This window comes from Crocuta crocuta, unplaced genomic scaffold (assembly GCF_008692635.1).
Source record: "Crocuta crocuta isolate KB4526 unplaced genomic scaffold, BGI_CrCroc_1.0 scaffold258, whole genome shotgun sequence".
NCBI classification, from domain to species: domain Eukaryota; kingdom Metazoa; phylum Chordata; class Mammalia; order Carnivora; family Hyaenidae; genus Crocuta; species Crocuta crocuta.
The window spans coordinates 8362493-8386584 of NW_027532842.1; the positions used below are offsets into that span (position 1 = coordinate 8362493).

At 40.6% G+C, this 24092-nt stretch overlaps 1 protein-coding gene across 3 annotated transcripts in view; it reads left to right on the top strand.

Annotated features, from left to right (window-relative positions):
• XPO4 (exportin 4) overlaps positions 1 to 23489 on the top strand; it is a 123629-nt gene extending 100140 nt beyond the window's left edge. For all 3 annotated transcript variants that reach the window (XM_077745347.1, XM_077745346.1, XM_077745348.1), the window contains 11 exons: positions 292 to 469; positions 5853 to 6012; positions 6491 to 6660; positions 8137 to 8311; positions 10473 to 10766; positions 12033 to 12213; positions 13342 to 13460; positions 14901 to 15031; positions 15546 to 15663; positions 16085 to 16177; positions 18650 to 23489. In XM_077745347.1, the coding sequence (XP_077601473.1) occupies positions 292 to 469; positions 5853 to 6012; positions 6491 to 6660; positions 8137 to 8311; positions 10473 to 10766; positions 12033 to 12213; positions 13342 to 13460; positions 14901 to 15031; positions 15546 to 15663; positions 16085 to 16177; positions 18650 to 18847 (1817 nt within the window). In that variant the 3' untranslated portion in view covers positions 18848 to 23489. The remainder of the gene's footprint in view (positions 1 to 291; positions 470 to 5852; positions 6013 to 6490; positions 6661 to 8136; positions 8312 to 10472; positions 10767 to 12032; positions 12214 to 13341; positions 13461 to 14900; positions 15032 to 15545; positions 15664 to 16084; positions 16178 to 18649) is intronic.
• Positions 23490 to 24092: the final 603 nt, after the last annotated feature.

Genomic DNA, 24092 nt, shown 5'->3' on the forward strand with positions numbered 1-24092 from the left:
GTTTACAGAATATAGTACTAAAAATTATTAAAAGGTAGTAGATTAAAAAGCCTACATGTCAGTATGAATTATAAAATTGGTGAATAAAACATATGTCCTTTGTATTTTGAGAGTTAATTATCTGAGTAATAGTTTCTACTCATCAAACTTGAAATTAACAGTAACATTTATAATTTACTTTTACATCAAGTTAATATGTATATAAATCAGATAAAACTGAGAACATTTATAGTGCAATTTGATAAATGTAGATTTGTTAAGTGTTCATTTTTAATTTTTTTTAAACTGAAGGCTACCTCTTAGCTGATGATACTCAGGGAGAGACTCCGCTAATACCTCCAGAAATAATGGAATATTCCATTAAGCATTCATCTGAAGTTGACATTAATACAACACTTCAAATTTTGGGATCTCCAGGAGAAAAGGCTTCTTCCATCCCAGGGTACAACAGAACAGATTCTGTGATTAGGTAATATGAACTCTATAGCTGTGCTCTTGTAATTTATACTGTTTTATAAATTCTGAGTTGATGGGTAGGTGACTCCTGTGTTAGCCACGTTGTAAATCTGACACATGAAAGGAAATAAAACTTGGAGAAGCCTTGAAATACACAAGGATGGCAAGTACTCGGCATGTTTTGAGCAGTGCCCCTCCGGTGAGAATTGACAGCTATATCCCGCACTGAGGAAGACACAGGTGACATTATTCTGAGTACAGGGTAGCTCGGGAGGGCCGCGTCCCTGACCGTCAGAGTGCAGCGCTGCTGCGGCACAGGCGCCCTGACGAGCGAAACACAGCCTGTGACACTCCCAGGCACCCGGTGAATGCTAGCAAGTGTCTGTTGTTCACGAGCTAAAGCTACATGTCAGCGGCTTTCTGAAGGAAAACTGTGATTCGTACCTTACAAAATTGAAGTATTTGTTCTGAACATGTGAAGCTTGAGTGTCCTGTCAGGTAAAGTTAGAAGATAGTAGTGTACCTCAAATGAGAAGTCACTTTGATCTTCCTAGGAGTAGTGGCAAAATTTCCATTAATTGTTCACGGTGAAATTAAGGAAGGATACACCTAGACCAAATATCCTCCTAAAAGTGAATTTAAAAACAACATCTGAAATCTCAATATCTTTAAAGTGAGGTTGCCGGCAGATACACCAATAAGGAGATAACATTGGTTTTTGTCAGTTGCAGAATCAATAACTCAAGCAGGGTGCTGTCCCCTTCATCACTTTAATTTAATTCAAAAATACATGGATATCGTTTATACCTGTGCAGTAGAAAATAGAATTTTTTAAAAATGAACTATCAAATGTTCAGGAATTTATTTCCTTTATTGTTTATTTTCTTGTTTGAAGTAAAAGATCAGTGCTCTATTTTTGGAGAAGTTTTATCTCTTTTTTGGGATTACTACAGGCAGTAGGTTAATTGCTTGTGAAAATCATTGCCTTTGCTTTGGTTTGATTCATGGTGAATGCTAATTTCAAAAGCAATTCATTTCAGGGTGCTGTCATATTATATTTTTTGTCATATTTCTTGCCTGGGCAGTACCATCAGGAATGCTTTCCTTGTATTTTCAGTGCTTTTTCAATTTTTGCCAGTCTCAGGTATCAATGTGGGAGCAAAATATTTTTGTATCTGAGAGCACAGACTATGGAGGGTTGAGGTGCGGTTTGGATAACAAAAAATCGCCTTTTTTTTTTTTTTTTTGTAAGTCCAAAGAATTAATGTGAAATTGAAAGGTGTATGAGAGAAACATTCCTTGTTTGACTAAAAGAGTTAACATTTCTTGAAGAATTTATCTTATGACAAGTAATTAATTGAATACCAGGTACTGTTCTAGGCATTTGGGATGACGACAAAAATCATCCCCTTTTAAAGCTCCTCGTGGGGGAAAGATGAATGGATGAATGAATGAATGAATGAATGAGAGAGAGAGAAAAAGAAGGAAGGAAGAAAATAATAGTATGTTAGAAGACTGTACGCACTCTGGATAAGAGGGTGAGGGGAATTAGTAGTACAGATTCCTGGGATTGTGTATAATTTTAAATGGTGTAATCAGTATAGGCTTTATTTAGAAGGGGACTTGTCGGCAAAGACTTGAGGTTGGTAAGGGAGGCCATGAAGGCCTGGGGAAGAGCATTCCAGGAGAGTGAACAGGTAGTGCAAAGGTCCTGGGGCACATCTGGCATATTCAGGCAATAGTAAGAACTGCCATTGTGGGTTGAGCAGAGTAAGGTGGAATTTTGTCAGGAGGTGAAGATAGAAGGGAAAATAGAGGGATATCAGATAAAGTCTTTAGCCTTTGCTCTGAATGAAGTAGGATGCCGTTGTAAGGTTTTGAGCAGCACTTAATGTGGAAGAAGGTTACTCTGCTGCACTGAGGGTAAACTATGAGGGACAAAAATGGAAGCAGGGAGACCAGTTAAGAGGCTAATTGTAGTAATCCAAGGGAAAGATGATAGCGGTCTAAATCAGAGTGATAATAGTCGATGTTGTGAGAAACTAAAAAGCTCTGTTAGACACATTCTGCAGACTTTTGGTTTATGAAGTGCAAAGGTAATTCAAGATTGATTTGTACAGTATGGGAGACTGTGAGTGCTGTTTGAAATATAAAGCATGTTTTTTTTTTTTAATGTTTTTTTATTTATTTCTAGGAGAGAGAGAGAGAGACAGCGTGAGCAGGGGAGGGTCAGAGAGAGAGAGGGAGTGACAGACTCTGAAACAGGCTCCAGGCTCTGAGCTGGCTGTCAGCACAGAGCCCGACGCGGGGCTCGAACCCACGAACCGCGAGATCATGACCTAAGCGAAAGTCGGACGCTTAACCGACTAAGCCACCCAGGCGCCCCAAAGCATGTTTGTTTAGATAGCATACTTAAGAAATTAAAGTTGCATTAGAAATTGGAAATACCAACAATTAAAAAAGGTTTTGAATGTAACCTTGTGTGTCAACTACACTTTAATTAAAAAAATGCTTTGAGTTGTTTCTTCAACTCCCCTCCCTCTATTCCAGGATCTGAGGATCCAGTAGGAGTCTGCTCAGAGTGATAGAGGCTCGCCCGGGTTTGCCCAGCCCGGCGGCAGGGAAGGACCCAGGGGTGCTTTGTGAGACGCGGCATTTGGACACATAGTTGAGGGAGGAGGAGATACAGCAAAAGGTCAAGAGTGCACCAGGCCGCGAAGGGCGCTGAGGCAGGGCCTGCACGCGAGTGAACGGGGAGGGGGAGGGGTGTGAGGACATGGAGGAGGGGGATGGCGCTGGGTTGGGCCAAGGAGGTAGGAGTGAAACTGGTGAGGAGGACGGGAGGCAGGGCAGTGAACTGGTCAACCCGAGGCGGCAGGATCCTTCCGTGGAAGATGGTCTAAAGGGTGACCAGGAGGGTCAGGAAGCGTTTTCATCAGCGGAAAGAGGCAGGTGGATGTGAGAGGCTCCGTCAGGTAGCCCCGAGAGAGAGTGCCTGACGGATGGGCAGGGGAGGGACGGGGGCGCGCTCCGGGAGCCCACACGGGCCTTCCTGGGCTACTCTTCTTTACCTTGCCCCTGCTGTACGAAAGCAAGGCTGAAACGCTCCCTCATTCTGAGACCTAACGAGATGGGCAGACGGGTGTATCAGAGCGCGCAGAGGGCCAGATACAGGGCCAGGGCCAAATAGCGTGGTGTTGGGCGTGAATGACTGAGTAATGGATAACCACTGATTTTACAAGTCAGGAGGTGTTTAGCCCTTTGCATTAAAGGACATTGAAGAAATCAGGTTGTCAGTTAATATTGATAATTACAAGTAATTTTTGATGGTAGATCTTTGAGATTTTTTGCATAAAACTAGGAAGAAGTTCGAATAATTGAGGAACCCTGCTATTTAAAAAATGCTTTTTCCATTTATGTGAATAAGCTCTCTCTGTTTCTATAAAAATGAAAAAGGAATCAAATCAAATTATGCTCAGCTCTGTCTTATTCTGGGAATAAGTAATATATATACATGTTTTTAATGGCTGCTAATGTTTTTTAATAATTTGTTAATTAGTAATATTTTTTCACAGATGCATGAACTAATTTGGAAAAACAAAATCCTGCTACATTAACCTCATTCACAAATGCATAAAATTTTACTTTTATGTGTAAGAATTTTTTTAACCTTTTTTAATGTTTATTTTTTTGTGTGAGAGAGAGACAGATCGCGAGCGAGGGAGGGGCAGAGAGAGAGAGGGAGACACAGAATCCGAAGCAGGCTCCAGGCTCTGAGCTGTCAGCATAGAGCCTGACGCAGGGCTCAAACTCCCGAACTGCGAGATCATGACCTGAGCTGAAGTCGGACGCTTAACCAACTGAGCCTCCCAGGCGCCCCTATGTTTAATAATTTAAGTTTGTGTTATACTTCACTCAATTGTGTACTCATAAGTATTGCAACAGTAGATAACTCAATCCAAAAGACATTTTAAAGCAAAGTCAGGGTCACTGGGAATTTTTTTAAAAATTACATTTCAGTAACTACACATATTTGTTTCAGAGAAGTATGTGATGTGGTCAATAACATGAGTATAAAAATGTAAGATAATCTGTGGGGAAATGAAATAAAAATTTAAGGAGACAAAGAATGTATTAAGTTCCCAACTGTTAAAGAAAAACTTATTTTTCAAATGGATGATGGTGGGTATCAAAACCGTGATAATTATATTCCTATGCATAAATTTAGAAAGTTACTGTAATTATTTAATTCAGATTCTGTTAGGCTGCAAATTATATCATTTAAAACTATTCTTACCGGAAAAATCTGATACATTAACTTAAATGTAATGTGAGGTCCTGGGGTTTTTGTTCATGTCCACCCTAAAATAATTTTTGAAAATTTGAGCACTGGTAGTGTAAGGAGTATGTATTATAAAGGGAAAAAAGATGTTCTGGGGGCAGAAACTTAACAATGTCTTGTATGGGTCAAGGGAAGAAATTATTTCTCAAAAGGACAGAGTGATAAACATTATCTAGTAGGTTAGAGATCTAGTGGACAAAGAACTGAAATGTAAGATTTCATTACAAGGAAATTATCTCAAGTCGTCTTGAGAACAGTAAGGAGAAGTAGCAGGAGCCAGACTTCAGGTGGTTAGAATCCCTGTCTTGGCAGGATATCTATAAAATTATGTTCAAATGGATTCTTTGGATTCCATCCTTTGCTGCTTTGCCTTTTAGCTAAAGTCAAGTTAAATGTATCACTTCTGAGTCTGTTCTCTCCTACTTCTGCCCCCAGAACAAGACTTCTTAACTTGCCTGCATATCATGCTCTGTTATTAACAGCACACAGCCATATGAATTATGTAGTGTAGGAGAGGACAGTACGTATGCTTACATAGATAAGTTTTTTAGCAAGATTTCATTTTAGAATACCATTAAGAATCAAGTTAGGAAGTATACAGGACTGTATGATTTAGAGGCAAGATTTAATATTCAGAGCATTTCTAGATAAGTCAGTTACCAGATCATCCACCATAAAATGACAAACGTATAAAAATAAACAGTGCTAAGCACAGAGTTAAGTAGTGATGGAGTGCTGAAGAATGTAGCCGTTACTCTGAACTTTTAATTGTATATAGTTCTCCATTTTGAATGTGAAAAATCTCTTTAGATAATAGTGCTGAGACTTCCACAGAAGGGTGTCTCCATCCGGGACACTTAGTCTTGTTTCCTGCTTCCTGATAGGTCAGCAGTAAAATGGGGCATTCGTCTACCATCCTGCTGAGGAAAATTCCAAGTTATAGGCTGGCCTAAATTCAGAGAGTTGAAAAAATGAAACAAAAAGGACTTTTAAGAAAAAAGTAATATTAGTGAAATAAACGAAAGAATAAATGACTTCTCTTTTATACCTACAGGCTATTATCTGCCGTTCTGAGAGTTTCAGAAGTTGAATCTCGAGCAATAAGAGCAGATCTCACTCACCTACTAAGCCCTCAGATGGGCAAAGACATTGTGTGGTTTCTAAAACGCTGGGCAAAGACTTACCTCCTGGTGGATGAGAAACTATATGATCAGGTCAGAATATAAAACAGACTTTGGTTTTATGCCGATGACAGTTGTGGAAATGAGAATAATTTTCTTGGCGATTGTCTCCTCAAAATGTAACTAAGAGCTTAACATCTTCCACATTGGCGAGAACTGTATTAATGGTGTACGATTTTAATAACTCTCCTTAGAGCAAGCATATCATTTGATTCAGCTTATTTTAACCATATTAATTTACACATTGCTAGTGGGAATGGATTCATTTATGTTCTTCATATTTGGTGTAAATATCATGTTAGGGTGTTAAAGAGAGTAAAGTTAATGCACACTGGAAGATGTTAGTGGTTGAGGAGGTCTTCTTTCGGACTTACAGAAATGAACGCATTTATAAAATTGACGTGAAGTAAGCAGTACTTCAGATTTAGATGCTAATTTTGGTTTGATTTTTCTGTGCCTCTCTTTTTAAGCTGATCTTTCTGACCTTAACAATTTTGTTTTCTCTTTTAAGATAAGTCTGCCGTTCAGTACAGCATTTGGAGCAGACACGGAAGGCTCTCAGTGGATTATTGGCTACCTCTTACAAAAGGTCATCAGTAACCTCTCAGTGTGGAGTAGTGAGCAGGACCTTGCAAATGACACTGTGCAGCTCCTTGTCACTTTGGTGGAAAGAAGAGAAAGGTAAGCCAATTATAGGAGGCTGACTGTGTGTGTGTGTGTGTGTGTGTGTGTGTGTGTGTGTGTGTGTGGTCTTTCAAGTGGCAAACAAGTACATGCTCCTAAGGTACAAATAGACCCTGAATTTTAGACCAGTGTACTTAAAAAAACAAAAACACAAACAGCCAATATCATACTACTCCTATAAATTCAAATAGAGCTTTCCCTTGGTACAACTGAGGATTGCATTGACTATTTAAGGATTTGGCATCAAAGAGTCGTGTAAGAAACATACGTGTTTTTTCAGATATCCTTTTATTCTGTTTTAAAGATGAGAAAAACTTGGGGCACTTGGGTGCCTCAGTTGCTTACGCGTCTGACTCTTGATTTCGGCTCAGGTCAAATCATGATTTGTGACTCACGAGTTCAGATCCCACATTAGGCTCCATGCTGATAGCACAGATCCTGCTTAGGATTCTCTCTCTCTCTCTCTCTCTCTCTCTCTCTCTCTCTCTGTCAAATAAATAAACTTAAAAAAATAAAAATAAAGATGAGAAAAACTTGATAATTTAATAATTTTGCAAATTAAGAGTTTTAGTGTTTTCTATAACAAACTCTGGAAATGTTTTTCTTCTTTCCTTTTTTTTTTTTTAATGTTATTTTTGAGAGAGAGACAGACTGACCACAAATTGGGGAGGGGCAGAGAGAGGGAGAGAGGAAGACACAGGATCTGAAGCAGCTCCAGGCACTAAGCTCTAGCACAGAGCCCAGTGCGGCGCTTGAACTCACGAACCGTGAGATCATGACCTGAGCTGAAGTTGGACACTTAACCGACTGAGCCACCCAGGTGCCCCTAAACATTTTTCTTACTACATAGGAATGTCATTGTTATTACTCTTAGTATTGGCTCTTATTTATTGAGTTTGTGTAATTTACTAGGTACTGTTTCAATCATTTCATATATAGTATTTAATTTTATTGTAACTATTTAATTATAGTATCCATATCAGCCATGAGAGTTAAGGCTGTTATTAACATTGTTACCCTGTTTTACAAATCTGGAAACTAAATCAGAGAGAGTAAATAGATTTTACATTGTCAAACAACTAACGGGATTTGAACACAAACTTGTGTGACTCCAAAGTCTATACCAGTTTACTATATACTGTACTTGAAAAACTAATTAAATTCAATTACCTTCCATGTCTGTTTGTTTGTTTTAATTTTTTTTAATGTTTTATTTATTTCTGAGAGAGAGAGACAGAGAGTGTGAGCAGGGGAGGGTCAGAGAGAGAGGGAGACAAAGAATCGGAAGCAGGCTCCAGGCACTAAGCTGTCAGCACAGAGCCTGACGCGGGGCTCGAACCCACGAATTGTGAGATCATGACCTGAGCCGAAGTCGGACACTTAACCGACTGAGCCACCCAGGTGCCCCCCTTCCATTTTTGTTTACTTGGTATATATGTAATACATCTTATGTTTTGTTATTTCTGCCTATAGAGCAAACTTAGTGATTCAGTGTGAAAACTGGTGGAACTTAGCTAAGCAGTTTGCAAGTCGAAGCCCACCTCTGAATTTCTTGTCAAGTCCTGTACAGAGGACACTGATGAAGGCTCTTGTCTTGGGTGGTTTTGCACATATGGACACGGAAACCAAACAGCAGTATTGGACAGAGGTAATAGTTTCCTTTATTTTGAGTGACCTTCTAATGTTTTACCTTGTGTGGTGGCATAAAATACTCTGTGATTTCAGCTGTCCCTTTCCTGATATTTTCCCCCCCGTAATGGAATAGGTTGAAGCTTTTTATTTTACAAATACTATCTCATAATTTGTCCATATCTGCATCTGTGAGGACTCTGTCAAACGTTCTGTAGTTTGGGCACATTTTTGCCCACAACTCAAATGCGAGTCTGAAGAATCCATGAAATACCCCCTTGTCTTGAACAAAGAGGTGCATATTAACCACTAGGGCTCGGGCTGCGGTAACAAAATGCCACAAACGTAGTGGCACAAAGAGCAGAAATTTATTGTCTTGAGTTGTGTAGACCAGAAGTCCAAGATCCTGGTGTTGGTAGGGTTGGTTTCTTTTGTTTTTTTGTTTTTGTTTTTTTAAATGTTTTATTTATTTTTAGGAGAGAGAAAGAGAGACAGCGTGAGCAGGGGAGGGTCAGAGAGAGAGGGAGTCACAGACTGAAACAGGCTCCAGGCTCTGAGCTGGCAGTCAGCACAGAGCCTGACGCGGGGCTCGAACCCACCAACCGCGAGATCATGACCTAAGCGAAAGTCGGACACTCAACCGACTAAGCCACCCAGGCGCCCTTTCTGTCTCTCTTTCTAAGTAAAGTTTTATTGAAACACAGTCATGCTCAATTGTTTACATTTTATCTGTGGCTGCTTCTGTACTACATTGCAAATGTAACTGGATCGTTGGGCCAGAGTTGACATATTCTGCAAAGTTTATATTTACACTCTGACCCTTTGGAGACTTAAATTTCATCTTTTGGAGGTGGGGGGTGGTGCGGTTAATCAGCTGGAAAGAGATGGTGATAGTGACAGAATTCTGTGAATGGAATTGATTGACTAAGTCATGTTCTGTGATTTGTGGTTTTTGGAACCTGAATTACTTCAGGAAGTGAGAGGATAGCATGTGCTGAGTTGCATTTCCATAAATAATACCTTTTCCACTTTTATTGAGATAATTGACATACATCCCTGTGCAGGTTTAAAAGGTGTACAGCACAGTGGTTAGACTTACGTATGTTATAAAGTGATTCCTGCAAGAACTTTCATCAACATCCCGGATCTCACATAGATACAATAAAAAGAAGCAACAAAAGAACTTTTTTTTTCTTGTGATGAGAACTGTGAGGATCTACTCTGTTAACAGTTTTCCTATTCGTCAGACCGCAGAGTTACCTGTCGTCCTCACGTTTGCATTGTACTCCTGGTACTTCCTTGTCTTATTCAAGTTCAAAGCCCCCTTATCCCCCCTCCCCATCCTCACCTCTAGTAACTACGGATCTTTTTCTGAAAGTCGGGATTTTTTGTTTGTTTTGTTATTTTATTTTATTATTTTAGTGTATGAAAATTCCTCATATAAGTAAGATCATATGGTATTTGTCTTTCTTTGTCAGACTTATTTAATGTGTACCCTCAGGGTTCATCCATGTTGTCACAAATGGTAGGATTTCCTCTTTTGTGTGGCTAAGTATACCATTGCATGTGAACCACAGCTTGCTCATTCATCCACTGACGGACACTCAGTGTTCTGTGATTTGTGGTTTCTGGAACCTGAATTACTGTTTCCATGTCTTGGCCATTGTAAATAATGCTTCCATGAACATGGGGTGCAGATATCTAATCAAGTTACTGTCTTCGTTTCCTTTGGATATATTCCCAGAAGTGGGATTACTGGGTCATACGGTAAATCTGTTTTTAGTTTTCTGAGGGGTCCTCCTTACTGTTTTCCATAGTGGCTGCACCAGTGTACAGTCCCCACCAACAGTGCACGGGAGTCCCCTTTTCTCCACATCCTTGCTAGTATTTATCTCTTGTTCTTTTGATGGTGGTCATTTTAAAAGGCATGAGGTGATGTCACCTTGTGGTTTTGATTCCCATTTCCCTAATACTAGTGTCCTGTGTGCTAGTTGTGTATGTGGGTTAGAAGTTATGACTCCCCTCAAAACAGGGAGTATTACATGTGGTGCAGATCATTGTTTTCAGTGCTTTTAGAAATGCTCTAGAAAGTAAATCTTTATCCAAGTTGAGGAAGTAAAGTTGATGTAAATGAAGCATGTGAATCAAACTTTTAGAAAATTTGTGCTTTGTTTTGGCAGGTTCTTCAGCCCCTTCAGCAGCGATTCTTAAGAGTGATAAATCAAGAAAACTTCCAGCAGATGTGTCAGCAAGAGGAGGTGAAGCAGGAAATCACAGCCACACTGGAAGCCCTGTGCGGCATTGCGGAGGCCACGCAGATTGACAACGTGGCGATTCTTTTTAATTTTTTGATGGACTTCCTTACCAATTGCATTGGACTGATGGAAGTTTACAAAAATACCCCAGAGACTGTCAATCTCATAATAGAAGTTTTTGTTGAAGTTGCACATAAACAGATATGCTATCTTGGAGAGGTAAGCAATTGCTAATTTTTTCTCGTTAGGATTAACAAAATAACAGATACTTTGTTTTAAATTTAATGACTATTGTCTGAAATAAAATAATAAACCTCCAAAGGAGTTTTCAAAAAAACTTCAGAACTTTTCAAAAGAGCTCAAAATCCAGGGGCGCCAGGGTGGCTCAGTCGGTTAAGCGTCCGACTTAGGCTCAGGTCATGATCTTGCGGTTCGTGGGTTCGAGCCCTGCATCGGGCTCTGTGCTGACAGCTCAGAGCCTGGAGCCTGTTTCAGATCCTGTGTCTCCCTCTCTCTTGGCCTCTCCCCTGCTTGTGCTGTCTCTCTCTCTCAAAAATAAAACATAAAAAATTAAAATAAAAATAAAAGAACTCAAAACCCAGAGGAAGGTTTATTGAAGGAAAGTCAATTCTGCCCTAAAACTGTTAGTAAAATCAGTAATTCCTTTGAGATTACAGTATTTTACTCAGTCAAAGTCATTCAAATGTGGAATGTTCGGTAAGACAAATCATAGAAAAATTTAACCAGTTTCTGTTGAAAATCTTGAGGCTTAAAATTTTAAATGACACTTTGTATCTTTGCTTTATAAATCAAATGGATAATTTGGACACGCTAACTTCTTTTATAATCAGTAAGCACAGGTGCACTTTTTATTTAGAAATTACTTAGAAAGCTGTTTTTAAACTGCCTTAAAGGAATATATTTGTATTTGTGTGTAGATTAGCCTAACTCTTGTTTTAAATCATTTCAGGTGGGTTTCTGAGTTGTAATTTTGTTGTTGTTGTTAGATGAAAGGCCCTTGCTCGAAAGTAAGATGGTTTTATAAATGTTGCAGACGTAGTCACAGGTGCATGACTGAGAGAGCTGGCCATCGCCATTCTGATATTTAAGACCGTGGTTTGGTAGTCTGTGCTTTTGCAAGTTAAATGGTTTTAAGTCTTAATAAATGTTATACACAAAGGTAAACAGCAAGTAAAACAGTTGTGTTGCCAAAATCTTATTATGTCTCTAGTATGTATTATCAAATGAACAAAAAACTGGCTGTCAAATTTTGTTAGAAAACTGCTAATTTTTAAAATATAACTGCAGTCTTTAATGTATGAGGTCTCATTTTTCTTAGTGTTTTGTGATAGTTTAAAATAAGCGTAGTTGTATTTTAACTACCTTTGGGATCCAGAGTAAATTTATTAGATTATAATTTTCAATTTCTTTTAGGGTTTATATTTTTTTCCCAACTAAGTATGACTTCTGCACGTTCTCTTGCAGTCCAAAGCTATGAACCTCTATGAAGCCTGCCTTACTTTGCTGCAAGTATATTCTAAGAATAACTTAGGGCGGCAGAGAATAGATGTTACAGCAGAGGAAGAGCAGTACCAGGACCTGCTTCTCATTATGGAACTTCTCACTAACCTTCTGTCAAAAGAATTCATAGATTTTAGTGATACAGGTAAGCTGTAGTGTGTTGGTTTTAAACTTTGTTTTAATTGTCTTTTTTTAAAGCAAAGGAAGATAGAAATAAATAAATAACAGTGCGGGGAGGCTCCTGGGTTGTTCAGTCAGTTAAGCGCCCAACTCTCACCTTTCTGAGATAGATCCCCACATAGGCCTCCTCTCCCGGTGTGTGCGGATTGGGGTTCTCTCCTTCTCTCAGCTGATGTGCAGTCGCACATGGTCTCCTCTCTCTCAAAATAAGTAAACTTAAAAACATGTAAATGTTACCATTTAAAAGTCATTTTTAATTCAATGAATCAGAAGTATTCATTAAAGGGGCGCCTGGGTGGCACAGTCGGTTAAGCATCCGACTTGGGCTCAGGTCATGATCTCACGGTTTGTGGGTTTGAGCCCCGCCTCGGGCTCTGTGCTGACAGCTTGGAGCCGGGAGCCTGCTTCAGATTCTGTGTCCCTCTCTTCCTCTGTCCCTCCACACTCACTCTTTGTCTCTGTCTCTCAAAAAGAAACATTGAAAAAAAATTTTTTTTCAAGTATTCATTAAAAATTTTCATTGCTTCACTAATGATTGCAATGAACTGTTTTTCATGGGGCTTTGGGTTTGATAGATGTTTGTGGATTTTGCTCACTTACCTATTTAGGTCTTAGGATTCTAAACTTAGATGCATTTTTATGGATTAAGAATTTATAAAGGATTAATAAGCCTTTTGAATATTGGTGGTTATTTTTTAACTAGTATTTTCTGTAACATTTTAATTTCTGTTTTCCCCTATTTCTCTTCAGCGCAGAAAAATTTCACCTAAGAGAGAATATAGATATTACTGTGGAAATTATTTAACCCACAGTATAGCTTCTGTTGTCAGTAGAATAGATTTTGCTTTTCCAAACAGGAAGCATTAGTTTTTTATCATTGTAGAATAATAACGTAAACACAGAATACTGCATCAACACCCTGAAAAGTGAAATACAAAAGAATGATCCAAGGCAAGACTGACCAGATGTCCACTCAGATACATTTTGGCTTAGAGGTTTTAATCTTTCGTTACTTTCTCACAAAGGTAGAATACAGGCAACTCTGTAAGTATATTGACGTTGCACTTCGAAGACTACCTTTGTGTTTTACTAGATGAGGTGTTCAGAGGACACGAGCCGGGGCAAGCGGCAAGCAGGTCTGTGTCCGCAGCCGACGTTGTTCTCTATGGCGTGAACCTCATCCTGCCCCTGATGTCCCAGGACCTTTTGAAGGTAATTGAGGACAGTGAATGTGAAAATCCAAACTGTGTGCTTGGAGTTCAGGGATGTTTTAGACAAGAACATGCCCCTGGCCTAATTAAGGGGTATAAGTACCTGCTCGTCTGCTAAGTACCCAGGAAAATCAAGAGCACAGGTTCCCACCTTGTGTCCTTCACACTCACGCATGCAGCTCAGTACATGGTTTGTGCCCTCATGTAATCCTGCCCCACAGTCCTGTGTTCACTGATAATTAGTGACAGAAAGAAATCTGGTTCTTTTAGAAACTGACTTCTACTGTTAGCAGTTTTGATTCCCTCATCATTTGTCATTAAGCAAATTAAGTTACGTGTTTAGGTGTGTTCCACTCATGCTTTTGAACATCATTCTCAGATTTTAAGGACTGAGCCGCAGAAGGCATTTTCCAGCAACCCCATGTAGAAATGGGATGGTAAGAAACCAAGACTAACAGTTTTTAAATTTGTGTGCATCCTGACGATGTCGTGTCTTGGTGTCTTCAGTCAGTATTGCGAGTGTGGTAGCGACGGGGCTGCCCTGCTGTCTCTAAGTACCGCACAAGGGGAGAGTCCCAGAGGGGGTGATGGTGGGAAGAAGAGGGAGCTGCGTGCACATGTGTGTGGAACACGAATAAGCAGAGTGGGAGAGGGAAGGAGAGGTCGGTCTTGGGAAGGAAGAAAATAGAGGCTGAGAAGTGGTTAGAGGTTGCATTTCGGAGTAGGAGGTGCTGTCCGATCCCTGCAGGCTGGGGTGGGACCGCGTGCTTCTCTCCTTGACAAGTGTCTTTGGGAGATGATCGTGATGGCCTCTGGTCATGTGGCCACAAGCAGGAGGGGCAAGTTTAGGAAGCTCTGGATGTTGCTTTGCTTTTAGGGTGTTTGATTTTGAGGGGGTTTTCTCATGAAATAAACCATTAAACATTTAGGCATGTATTTTCTTAAGAGGGTCTAAACTGGAGATTGCCTACTTTTTACTTCAGTTTTCCAGGACTCTCCAACCAACTTTTGGAAGTGTGAAGAAGTGAATACTCTATTCCATGCATAATCTTAGTCTGTATTACCTTCCTGTATTTTTCTATCATGCTGGAAATCAAACACATGTGTAAAAGGGTTTTAATTACAGGTCATTTAATAATTTGAAATTTGGCTGCTTTGTCTACTTTTTCAAGGTAAACAGGACTATCTGGAATTGGCTGTAGCTTTTATTAACTGTCCAGAAGATAATTGCTTCTACTGTATATTATTTTCATATTACTAAAATATTTCCTTTCTGTAACTCATTTTTACATTTAATTAGGTCTTGTTTTCTATATCTTGATTGTTTTAAAAGAAATCATTATGTTTACAAGTTTGTTGGTTATTACTTTGTTTTATTGCATTAATGAAAATAGAAGTTATATATCATTAAACATCTAAATATTTAATATTTCTTTTTCAGTTTCCAACACTTTGTAATCAGTACTACAAATTAATCACATTTATCTGTGAGATTTTTCCTGAGAAGATACCACAGCTCCCTGAAGACCTTTTCAAAAGTCTGATGTGCTCTCTGGAACTAGGCATGACATCATATCCTTTAAGTGAACATCGTCACTCGTGGGGGGATCTTCCCCGAAGAAGTTTTAAAAATTTGTATTTTTAAATTTTCCTTTGTGTTTAATTTTAAACTGCCCTAATTCTGCGTTTCTCTTGTTAGTTTGCCTTATCGTGTCCTCCTTTCACAGATTAATCCCAAAGGCATTTGGTGCCTGGTGGTCCCAAAGTCACTCTTTCGTTAAGAGCCCTGATTACTAAAGTCTCTGCTGTTGCCGAGTCTCTGCTCTCAGCTGCCTGGTAGTAGAGAGAAGTAAGGCTTTTTATCAGTTGTGTGCTCGTGGTCGGAAACACACCAGGAGTCTACAGTCTGACGTCCTCTCAGAAACGCCGGAAACCTTCTGTCACCTAACTCGTAACGCCATAAAGACATGTTGCACGCTAATTGCTCACCTCTCTGTAGTCCTTCCTAGAATTTGATGATATCTGTAATTTTTTAATCTTTTATAAGTTAAATATACCTGGTTTGTTCCTTGACCTTCCCGATCAGAATGAGTTCGGAGGTTTGCCAGCTCTGCCTGGAGGCATTGACGCCATTAGCTGAACAGTGCGCCAAAGCGCGAGACACGGAGTCACCCCTTTTTCTAGCAACACGGCACTTTCTCAAGGTAAGATGTTTGGGTGGCCTGTCCTGAAACACCTGCCGGGGTCCAGTCAGCACCTGTGAATCTTTGTTCGAATGAGGAGATGTGCATGTATTCATAGGGCAGGGAAGAATCACTTTCTGTGCATTGTGCTTTCTGGAGTCCGATTCCCTGGACACCTTGTTCTCCATTTGTGTGTTCTTGAAAATTGATGGCACCTGTAACAGACAGTCTGGTCATTTGATGATTTCACATGTCACAGCAAGGATCAACGTCTGTTATTAAAATCCTTGGGTGTTTAAAGAGCTGTTTTCTTTCATTTGCAGATTTATTTAATTAATAAGAACACCTACCAACTCTTTGTCTTTTTGGAATAGGGACAGGCTGGGAGACTGTAGGATCATCATATATTTTTGTTTAGAGGTTTTGTATTATGTCCTTTCAGCTGGTTTTTGATATGCTGGTTTTGCAAAAGCACAACACAGAGATGACCACTGCGGCCGGGGAAGCTTTCTACACGTTGGTGTGCTTGCATCAGGTACCAGACACGGGTCTGTCTCTCCACTCCGCCCCCACCCCCAGCCGGGACACTGTTGGGGCAGGTGGTGGGCCTTCGATACTCCCAGTTCTCAAAGAGCCTGTGACTCAGCGCTTCTGTTGTTTCAGTGAGGGCGTAGTTCTTCACCTCCGCGTTAGCTCTTTTGACAAGCTGTTTGCCAGTGAGTAAGCACGTGCTTTCCCTTCTCCACTGTTACGGACCCTCCTTTGCCCCGGTCACTGCCCTGGAGCTTGTCCTTGTAAACAAGTGTGCTTGGAACCAGGAGTCACCGTGAGGGAGTAGTAGAGGCATAGTTTCTGTCCTTGAGGAAGCTGCGGTTTTGTGAGGGAGACAGAGGAGTAAGACCGGGACCAGAGGATCTGCCTTGAGAAGGCGTGGAAGTCGACAGGGTGTTACTTCCTGCCACCGTATGGGAAGTGTATGACTTCATATTGCACTGTGGAAAGGTCTGTGTTGTTTCGTCTTATTTTGTTGAGCCTTTAAAGACTCTGAAGCACTCACTTGCTGTTTGGGGTTAATGTAATGGAGGAAAAGTTACGCTAGCTCACCTGTCCCTTCCCTCTTCCAGTGGAGTAGGCGCCCGTCAAGTGTATGAGAAGACCCACATTAGCTTGTCAGCTGCCCTGTCTCCCAGCACCCCTTTCCCATTGTTTGATCTCCACACCCCCACCCACAGGCACATGCACACACCTCAGTGTGACTCAGTGATCGACTTTTTTGTTAAAAGCTTTGACTTTCTTTTCCCCCTTAAAGCATATAGAGTCCATCGCATTTGCTCTTAGTGGCACTCAGGGCTTGATTTTATTTACCTTCTTAAATAAAGATAGGGTTTTGAGGCCTTTCACACTCCTTAAAGACTCCCTTACTGTAGACCTTCTATACCATGTCCCCTCCAAGCTGAAGGTAGTCTGGGACCTGCTGGTCCCTGTGTCCTCTCTGCAGATGATGCCCATTCTCTGGTCTGTGGCCTTTTTCAGTCATTTTACTTCGTTGCTCACTGGGAAGATGGACTTCTTGTCCCCGTGTGTATAAGCCATTGCATTCCAGATGCCTTTAAAAAACAAACAAACAAACAAACATATTTACACATTGTAAAAAAGAGTGCAGGCTTTAGGTTTGAATAGGGAAATGGTGTTGAGTCTGTGAGCAGGTCTGTCCCTTGGATGGGTGTTTCAGGCGGCCGCCCTGGCTCCCGCTTGTGGGTCCTTGTGGGTCTGAGATGGCATCCTATGCCTTGCTCTCCTTTTCCAAATGTAATTAACATCTCATTGCACCCTTTTGTCTGTTATGATATCCCAAGAAGCTAATGAAAAGGAGCGTCAGACCAGCTCCCCCACCCAGGAGAGCTTATCTTAGAAAGCTGTTTCTATTGAAGGTCCCTTAACCCCACACCCTCTCTTCTGTACAGGGCTGTATTATAGAGGGCATTAAAGATGGAAGCACTCCTCACGCACCCCACCCCTTCCTGTTGTTATCAGGCCCCTTCTGCCCTTTCTCCCAGAGCCGCTGGGTCCAGTGCTGGTTCGGAGCCGCACTTGCACATTCAAAGTGTTCACTGTCGCCTGGAGAGAGGACTGACACACCCCCTCCCGCGGTAGGCCGCCTCCTCCCAGGCAGCTCCTGCCCGCCTTCGTGCAGGTGTGCCGTTCTCAGAACTTTGCTGGCAGGGCGCCTGGGGGAACCCTGGGGAACCCCTGAAAGTCAGGTTGCAGACTTAGGCTGTGCGTAAAATGTCAAATACATATGAAGAATGCAGTTGAAACCAGAAGAGAGACAATACAAGGCGGGTAATCCCTTGGCTTCTGGAGCCAACAGCCTGGATCTTGCTTAAGCGCAGCGATCTTGGGGTGCCCGGGCGGCTCAGTCGGTTAAGTGTTTGACTCTTGCGTTTGGCTTAGGTCATGATGTCACAGTCATAGGATCAAGCCCCGTGTTGGGTTCTGCGCGGAGTGTGGGGCCTGTTTGGGATTCTCTCTCTCTCTTTCTCTCTCTCTCCCCCCCTCCCTCCCCCCCCACACTTATTTTCTCAAAGTAAGTAAATAAACTTTTTTAAGTGTGATCTTAGTCATGTTAGTTAATTTCACTATATGTATTTCCATGTGTGAATCAGGAATGTAACTTTTTGTACTGCCGTTCATAGGATTGTTATTAACAGTGAGTTACTGATGTCAGTGACCAGAGCAGTACCTGGAATAGAGTGAACTTTCAGTAAATCTTAATCATTAGAAAGAGCTGTTGTGATCGTTTCACCATGTATTCAAATACGGAGTGATTGTGTTGTACACCTGAAACTAGTATGATGTTGTATGACAGTTGCACTTTAACGTAAAAGAAAAAGCTGTTGTCAGACCTGCCTTTCAGAATCCCACAGTCTAGTACCTGATAGGATCTACTTGTGTGACATTTGAGGAAGCTAAGTGTTCTCACGTCTATACTTTATCTCTTCGATAGGCTGAATATTCCGAATTGGTTGAAACATTACTGTCAAGTCAACAAGACGCGGTCATTTACCAGAGATTAGCAGATGCCTTCAACAAGCTCACTGCAAGCAGCACTCCTCCGACGCTGGACCGGAAGCAGAAGATGGCCTTCCTGAAGAGTTTAGAAGAGTTTATGGCAAATGTTGGTGGTCTCCTTTGTGTAAAATAAACAACAAAACTTTATGCTTAATTTAGAGCCTTTCTGCAAAGTGCACTGAATTGCTAAAAGCTGACTTGAGTCTTGTCCTGTTCTTCAGTTCTTTGGCCATTTTGGACTTCGGAGAGCCTGAAAGTTCGATACGTAACGCAGTGAAACAGGAGAGGTCACCTTTGAATCAGCTTCCACTGTTGGGCGTTAGCCACAGTCTGTCATATTTGTCTTGTAGATTTTAAATGTTGATTTTAAGATTTTCAATTCCGTATGTGTGCAAACAGATATGGGCACCATGAAATGCACATTCAGTGCCTTTCCCCCTTTATCAGAACATTCGGTGGCTAGCCAAAGTTTAGATTTTCTGTTAAATTAAATACATTAGATGGACATATGCTCAGCATTGTTTCTCAGAATGTTGCCCACAGAGCACCTGCATCACTCGAGGAGCTGGTTGGAAAGGTAGATTCCTGGGCCCAACTGTAGACCCTCCAAGTCAGAGTTTCTTCTTGTTGGGCCTTGGACTCTTCGTTTTGACAGGCTCCTCCCTTCTGCCACCCCAGAAGTTTTGAATCAATGCAAAAGACGTTGGAAACTCCTAAGAGGTTTTGTGCTTTCAGACTTTTCCTCCCTTTGATGGGATGATTGGGTTTCTCACTCAGCAGGAAGAAGAGACAGCAGTGTTGTTGGCTGGCCTCTTGAGGCCCACGCTCTCGCTCTCTGTTCGCTGTGACGTCAGCCTGGTGCTGCAGGTTTGTGAGGTACAGGTCTCTAGTCAAACTCTGATGCCTGAACTTCAGGAGGAAAATGGGTGTGTGTTTTTGTTCCATAAAAAGAACTTTAGGAACTGTAGCCATTTCATTGCCTTAATTTTAAGAAGAAAATACAAAAAAGAGATTTGTTTTAGTAAGAAATCAAGTCTTGATGCTTCAGAGTTGGTTCAGGGTGTTAGCTGCTATGAACCCGGTGCCCTTTTGATCGTGTATTTATGTTGGGTTTAGAGTGAAGTGAAAGTCTCATTCACATGTAGTCTAACACTTTGGGTATGTTTCTCTTCAGCCATGGAGCCCATGGCTGGTAATCTATTCTGAATGGCTTGCTTAAGCAATAACTACTTTAAAGGATGTGAATTACTGATTCATACAGACTATTATACGTTGGGGCATTTGGGGCAATAATTACGCTGGAGTGGACGTTCTCCTCATTTCACAGGAGCCATGCACAGTTCATTTAAGAGACTAAAAAATTCCTGTGTAGGTCCCTCTGGTTTGATTTTTCTAATCAGGAGTTTGGCACCTGCTGCCGTGCTCTCCTGGGCTCCGCGTGCCGGCTCCTGCTGCGGAAGCGGGAGCGGACAGGCTGACTTCTAGACTGCAGGGTCAGAGCCCACAGCACAGTGACAGCCAGGGGGTGGGCCTGCTCCCGCCGCCCTGCCCTTGACCCCGGCACGCCCCGCTGTCCCTCGAATGTAGTCTCCACATCTGCATGGCGTCTAGCGTACGCACCTTCACACGTGATGCTGTGCAGAACTGTGTGTAACTCTGTGCTACTAACAGTTAACAAAACCGGAGCATCTAAATTACAGCCAGCCTGGCCATGTGATGTTAGACATGAGTGAATGCAAAGCCGAAGGCTGTAACTTTTTGAGGAACTTTACTCCTAATCGATGACTGCTGATTAATAAATGAGGTGGAGCAAAAACATCTTAAAAGACAGCTAGGAAAAAAAAATTATCACTCTTCATGAAATCCACATATTGTATTTTTAAGAACACTTTGAACAAGTGCATTTATTCTTAGGTTTCTTCTTTTTTTCCCTTAACTTGTGGCAATATTCTTTCTTGGTGTTTTGTGTTTCCCAGCCCCCTCATGCTTTCTTAAGAGTTGTGAGCAGTGTGTATCTGTGTGTTCGATAAGAATAGTCCCTTTGACAAAGGACGCTGAAATACACAACCGAGTGGGTAGGTCTGCCACGACAAAACTATAATCAGATTATTACTATAAATAAAGATGAGTAGGAAAGAAATACCTTGGTAGATAAAAAGGTGTCAGTATTTAATAACTTCTTCCAGACAGAAATGTATTTTATAAATTTGCCCAGATTTTATTATAGTACTGCAATTTCATTAGATCCATTTCAGTTAAAGTGAGACTTCAGATTGGACCAAATAATGTTTCTGGTGTCACCTTAACGTTGATTAGTGGCAAACTGGAAGAAGCAGCAACCCCCATTTTCTAGGTAATGGGGACGCCACTCTAATTGCAGCGGCTAAGACTTCTTTTCAGGGTGTTTGTGTTAACGTTTGCCTGATTGAATACTCATCCAGTTTTGTCTTTGGCTATGTGTTTTGACTCTAGTTTGGGGGGGGGGGTTGTTTTCATGTTCTTGGCCCAGTGGATATAAAGAACACTGGCTTAATTCTAGTAAATTGATTTTTACTGTCAAAACTAAGTTCTTAAAAGAGTTATAAAAACAAAAACATCATCTGTGCCCCCCTTTTTGTGTGTTAAAGGGACACTGTCAAGGATATGATTTTTAGAATTCTGTGTTTTATAAAATTTCTTTTGTTCGTGTATAGCATCCTTTAACTTCTTGTTTTCAGTTCTTTGACTTATTTCTTATTTTATTTTCCTTGCCCATTTGTTTCCCAAAGGCACAGTCACTAAGGACTTGGTCCTTACACAATTTGTATCCATATGACAGCACCTATAACTATTCTTGTAACTGTTCAAAGGACTGGTTTGTTTTTTGGGTTCAGTGGGAGGCTGCCTGGGTAGCTAAACTGCTTGGTGGGATTTCACCGTGTCCTTCCCAGCTGGGTCTTTTCTGCCTTGCTGTCTCTGGATCTGCTGGAAGACGGGGGCATGTTAACGTCACTGCATTGAGTTTTTTTGTCTGGTTTAAAGTGTGACATCTTATGTAGAACGACAACAACAAAAAAACCTTTGCAATATTTTTTAAAGAATTTAGTCTTCCCTGTAAACCACGTTTCTAATTACATTACATTACTCTGTTCAGATATGATGGTTACTGCCTTTTTCAGTTTTCACTTCAAAACCAAGCATCTCTATAATTTCCCCCCAGTCAGCAATATTTAACACTCCCCTTATGTCTTCAGTGAACCTTTCTCTTTTACCAAGATGTCAAGTCTTTGTCTTTCTAATACCACCATATATCCTGTTTCCGTTTATATCTGTGTGAATCCCTCGAGTGTTGAAGGTAACTGGCTTTCAGTTTCAAGGGTTTCGGGTTGGAGTCTCCTACTATTAAGTGTCAGTTGAACCCTTGACAGACTCTTGTCTGTTACAGTTCTGCTTGTTTGCCACTTATCACCAGAAGTGGCCGTCATTAAACCTTACTAAGTTAGCGGTCTCTGACGGGTAATTATCATAATTGGTTCCTGAGTAAAATATTAGCTGTTAAAGGCAGAAGGGACCTAAGTACTTTCTTAGTGGTGGTGTTGGTTTTTTTTTTTAAACCAGAGAATAAGGAACTGATTGGATATAAGTTTTTAACATAATTTTCTATAAATTCTTCTACAAAACAGCATAGCTGATCTGAGGATGTAATAATGTTTTAAATTATTTTTAAATGTAAGTGGGTATTCTCTGATTTGGCAAAACACTACATTTAAGAATTAGTTAAAAACTGATTTTCTAAAATTAACAAATGTCCAAATTAAGCATATTGGCTGAGCTCAAATTGATTTGAAGTGCCCTGGTTCAGGCTGAACTTTAGATGTGTAATTTGGATGTGAGAAATGTGAGATATTCCTGACTGATTATATTGGGAACCCATGACATAGCCAAAGAATCTGTTTGGTCCACGCGAAGACACAAATTTAATCACGGCCGTCCGTTCCGTTTTAAAGAGGACGGGTGAGCTGTTTCTGGCCCATAGTGCTCTCTGCTTCGGAAGGACAAACACCCCACGAGGGCTTTGGTGGTGGTTGCGAGGCGCAGCTTGCACGTTACACTCTGGAGACACACAAACCATCGTCATCCACATCCACCGGGGCTTTACTCCTTACGTATCCCAGGCCTCCTCACCGGCAGAGAGAAGTTTTCTCCTTCTCGGTCTTCTTAGCTATTAGGAGCTGTCAGCTATGTACTAATAGCTCATTTTCCTGGCCTGAAAATAAAAATACTGTATCCGCACTATGTACCTGATGGGGATCTGACCTCAAGTGTGTTCTGAGCCCAGGCTTCCTGGCGTGGTGTCTTTTACCACACAAAATTATGACAAATTGCAAATACTGGTATTGTGATTTGGTTCTCTGTACAAAGAAAGAAACTCCACGCAGTGAGTTTGTGGTTTAATGGTCACAAAATGTTAGCACTGCTACCATTCAGCACGTGTAAAATTTTTTAAATTTATAAATATTAAAATTTTAAACTTACACTAAGACTTTTCAGTTTTTTTAAGAGACCCAGGGACGAATATACTGTTTAAATATTTACCTCTATTAACATTACTAATGAAGGTATAAAGTTGCATTTAATTTTGCAAAAGATGCTACAATATGATTTTAGGAAGTAAATCAGGCTATGTATTGAGCCAGTTACAAGCTGAATATCAAGTTGATAAAATTTTATTTGTATTTTTTAAATCCGTAAATGGGAGTTAAAAATGTGTCTTTTCACTAAATATTTTTATTACATTTTTGTTTTGACCATGTGTGATTTGTTCTTGGGTATTTAGCTAGAGTGTTTTATGAAGCTTGTTGAAATGGTGCTAGTTCATTTACACTCATAGGATGATTGACACTGGGGACATTTCACAGTCATAAAATAATTTTAAATAAAAACATGAGACATATCTGTATAGATAAAGATCTGCATTACCTTCTGGGAAAACACCCAAACCTTAATAGAGTATTCAGGATTCAGAAGGAAAAGATTTTGTTTATATTCTGTACTACTGAGCATATTTATTTTTATCTCACCTCCTGGTCTTCGAAATAATTTCAGAGTTACTAGTTAAATCACTGGACTTGGGCATATTTGTAGTAAATATTTTTAGTAGTTTGGGGCTTTCTTTTCGGCCTTTTCAGGAAAAGTGGAGAATTACCATCCTGCTCTGTGTGAGACTTACAGACCCAATCTTAGATCTTGTAAACATGTGCAGTGGAAAAGTAATATTTTTAAGAAAAGGAAATGCATTTTGAAATATATTTATTTTAAACTTGATTATGCTTTGAACATTCATTGGTTTATAATGGTGTTTCTTAGGTTGTGTTGGAATGTGATTCTGTTCCAAGTGT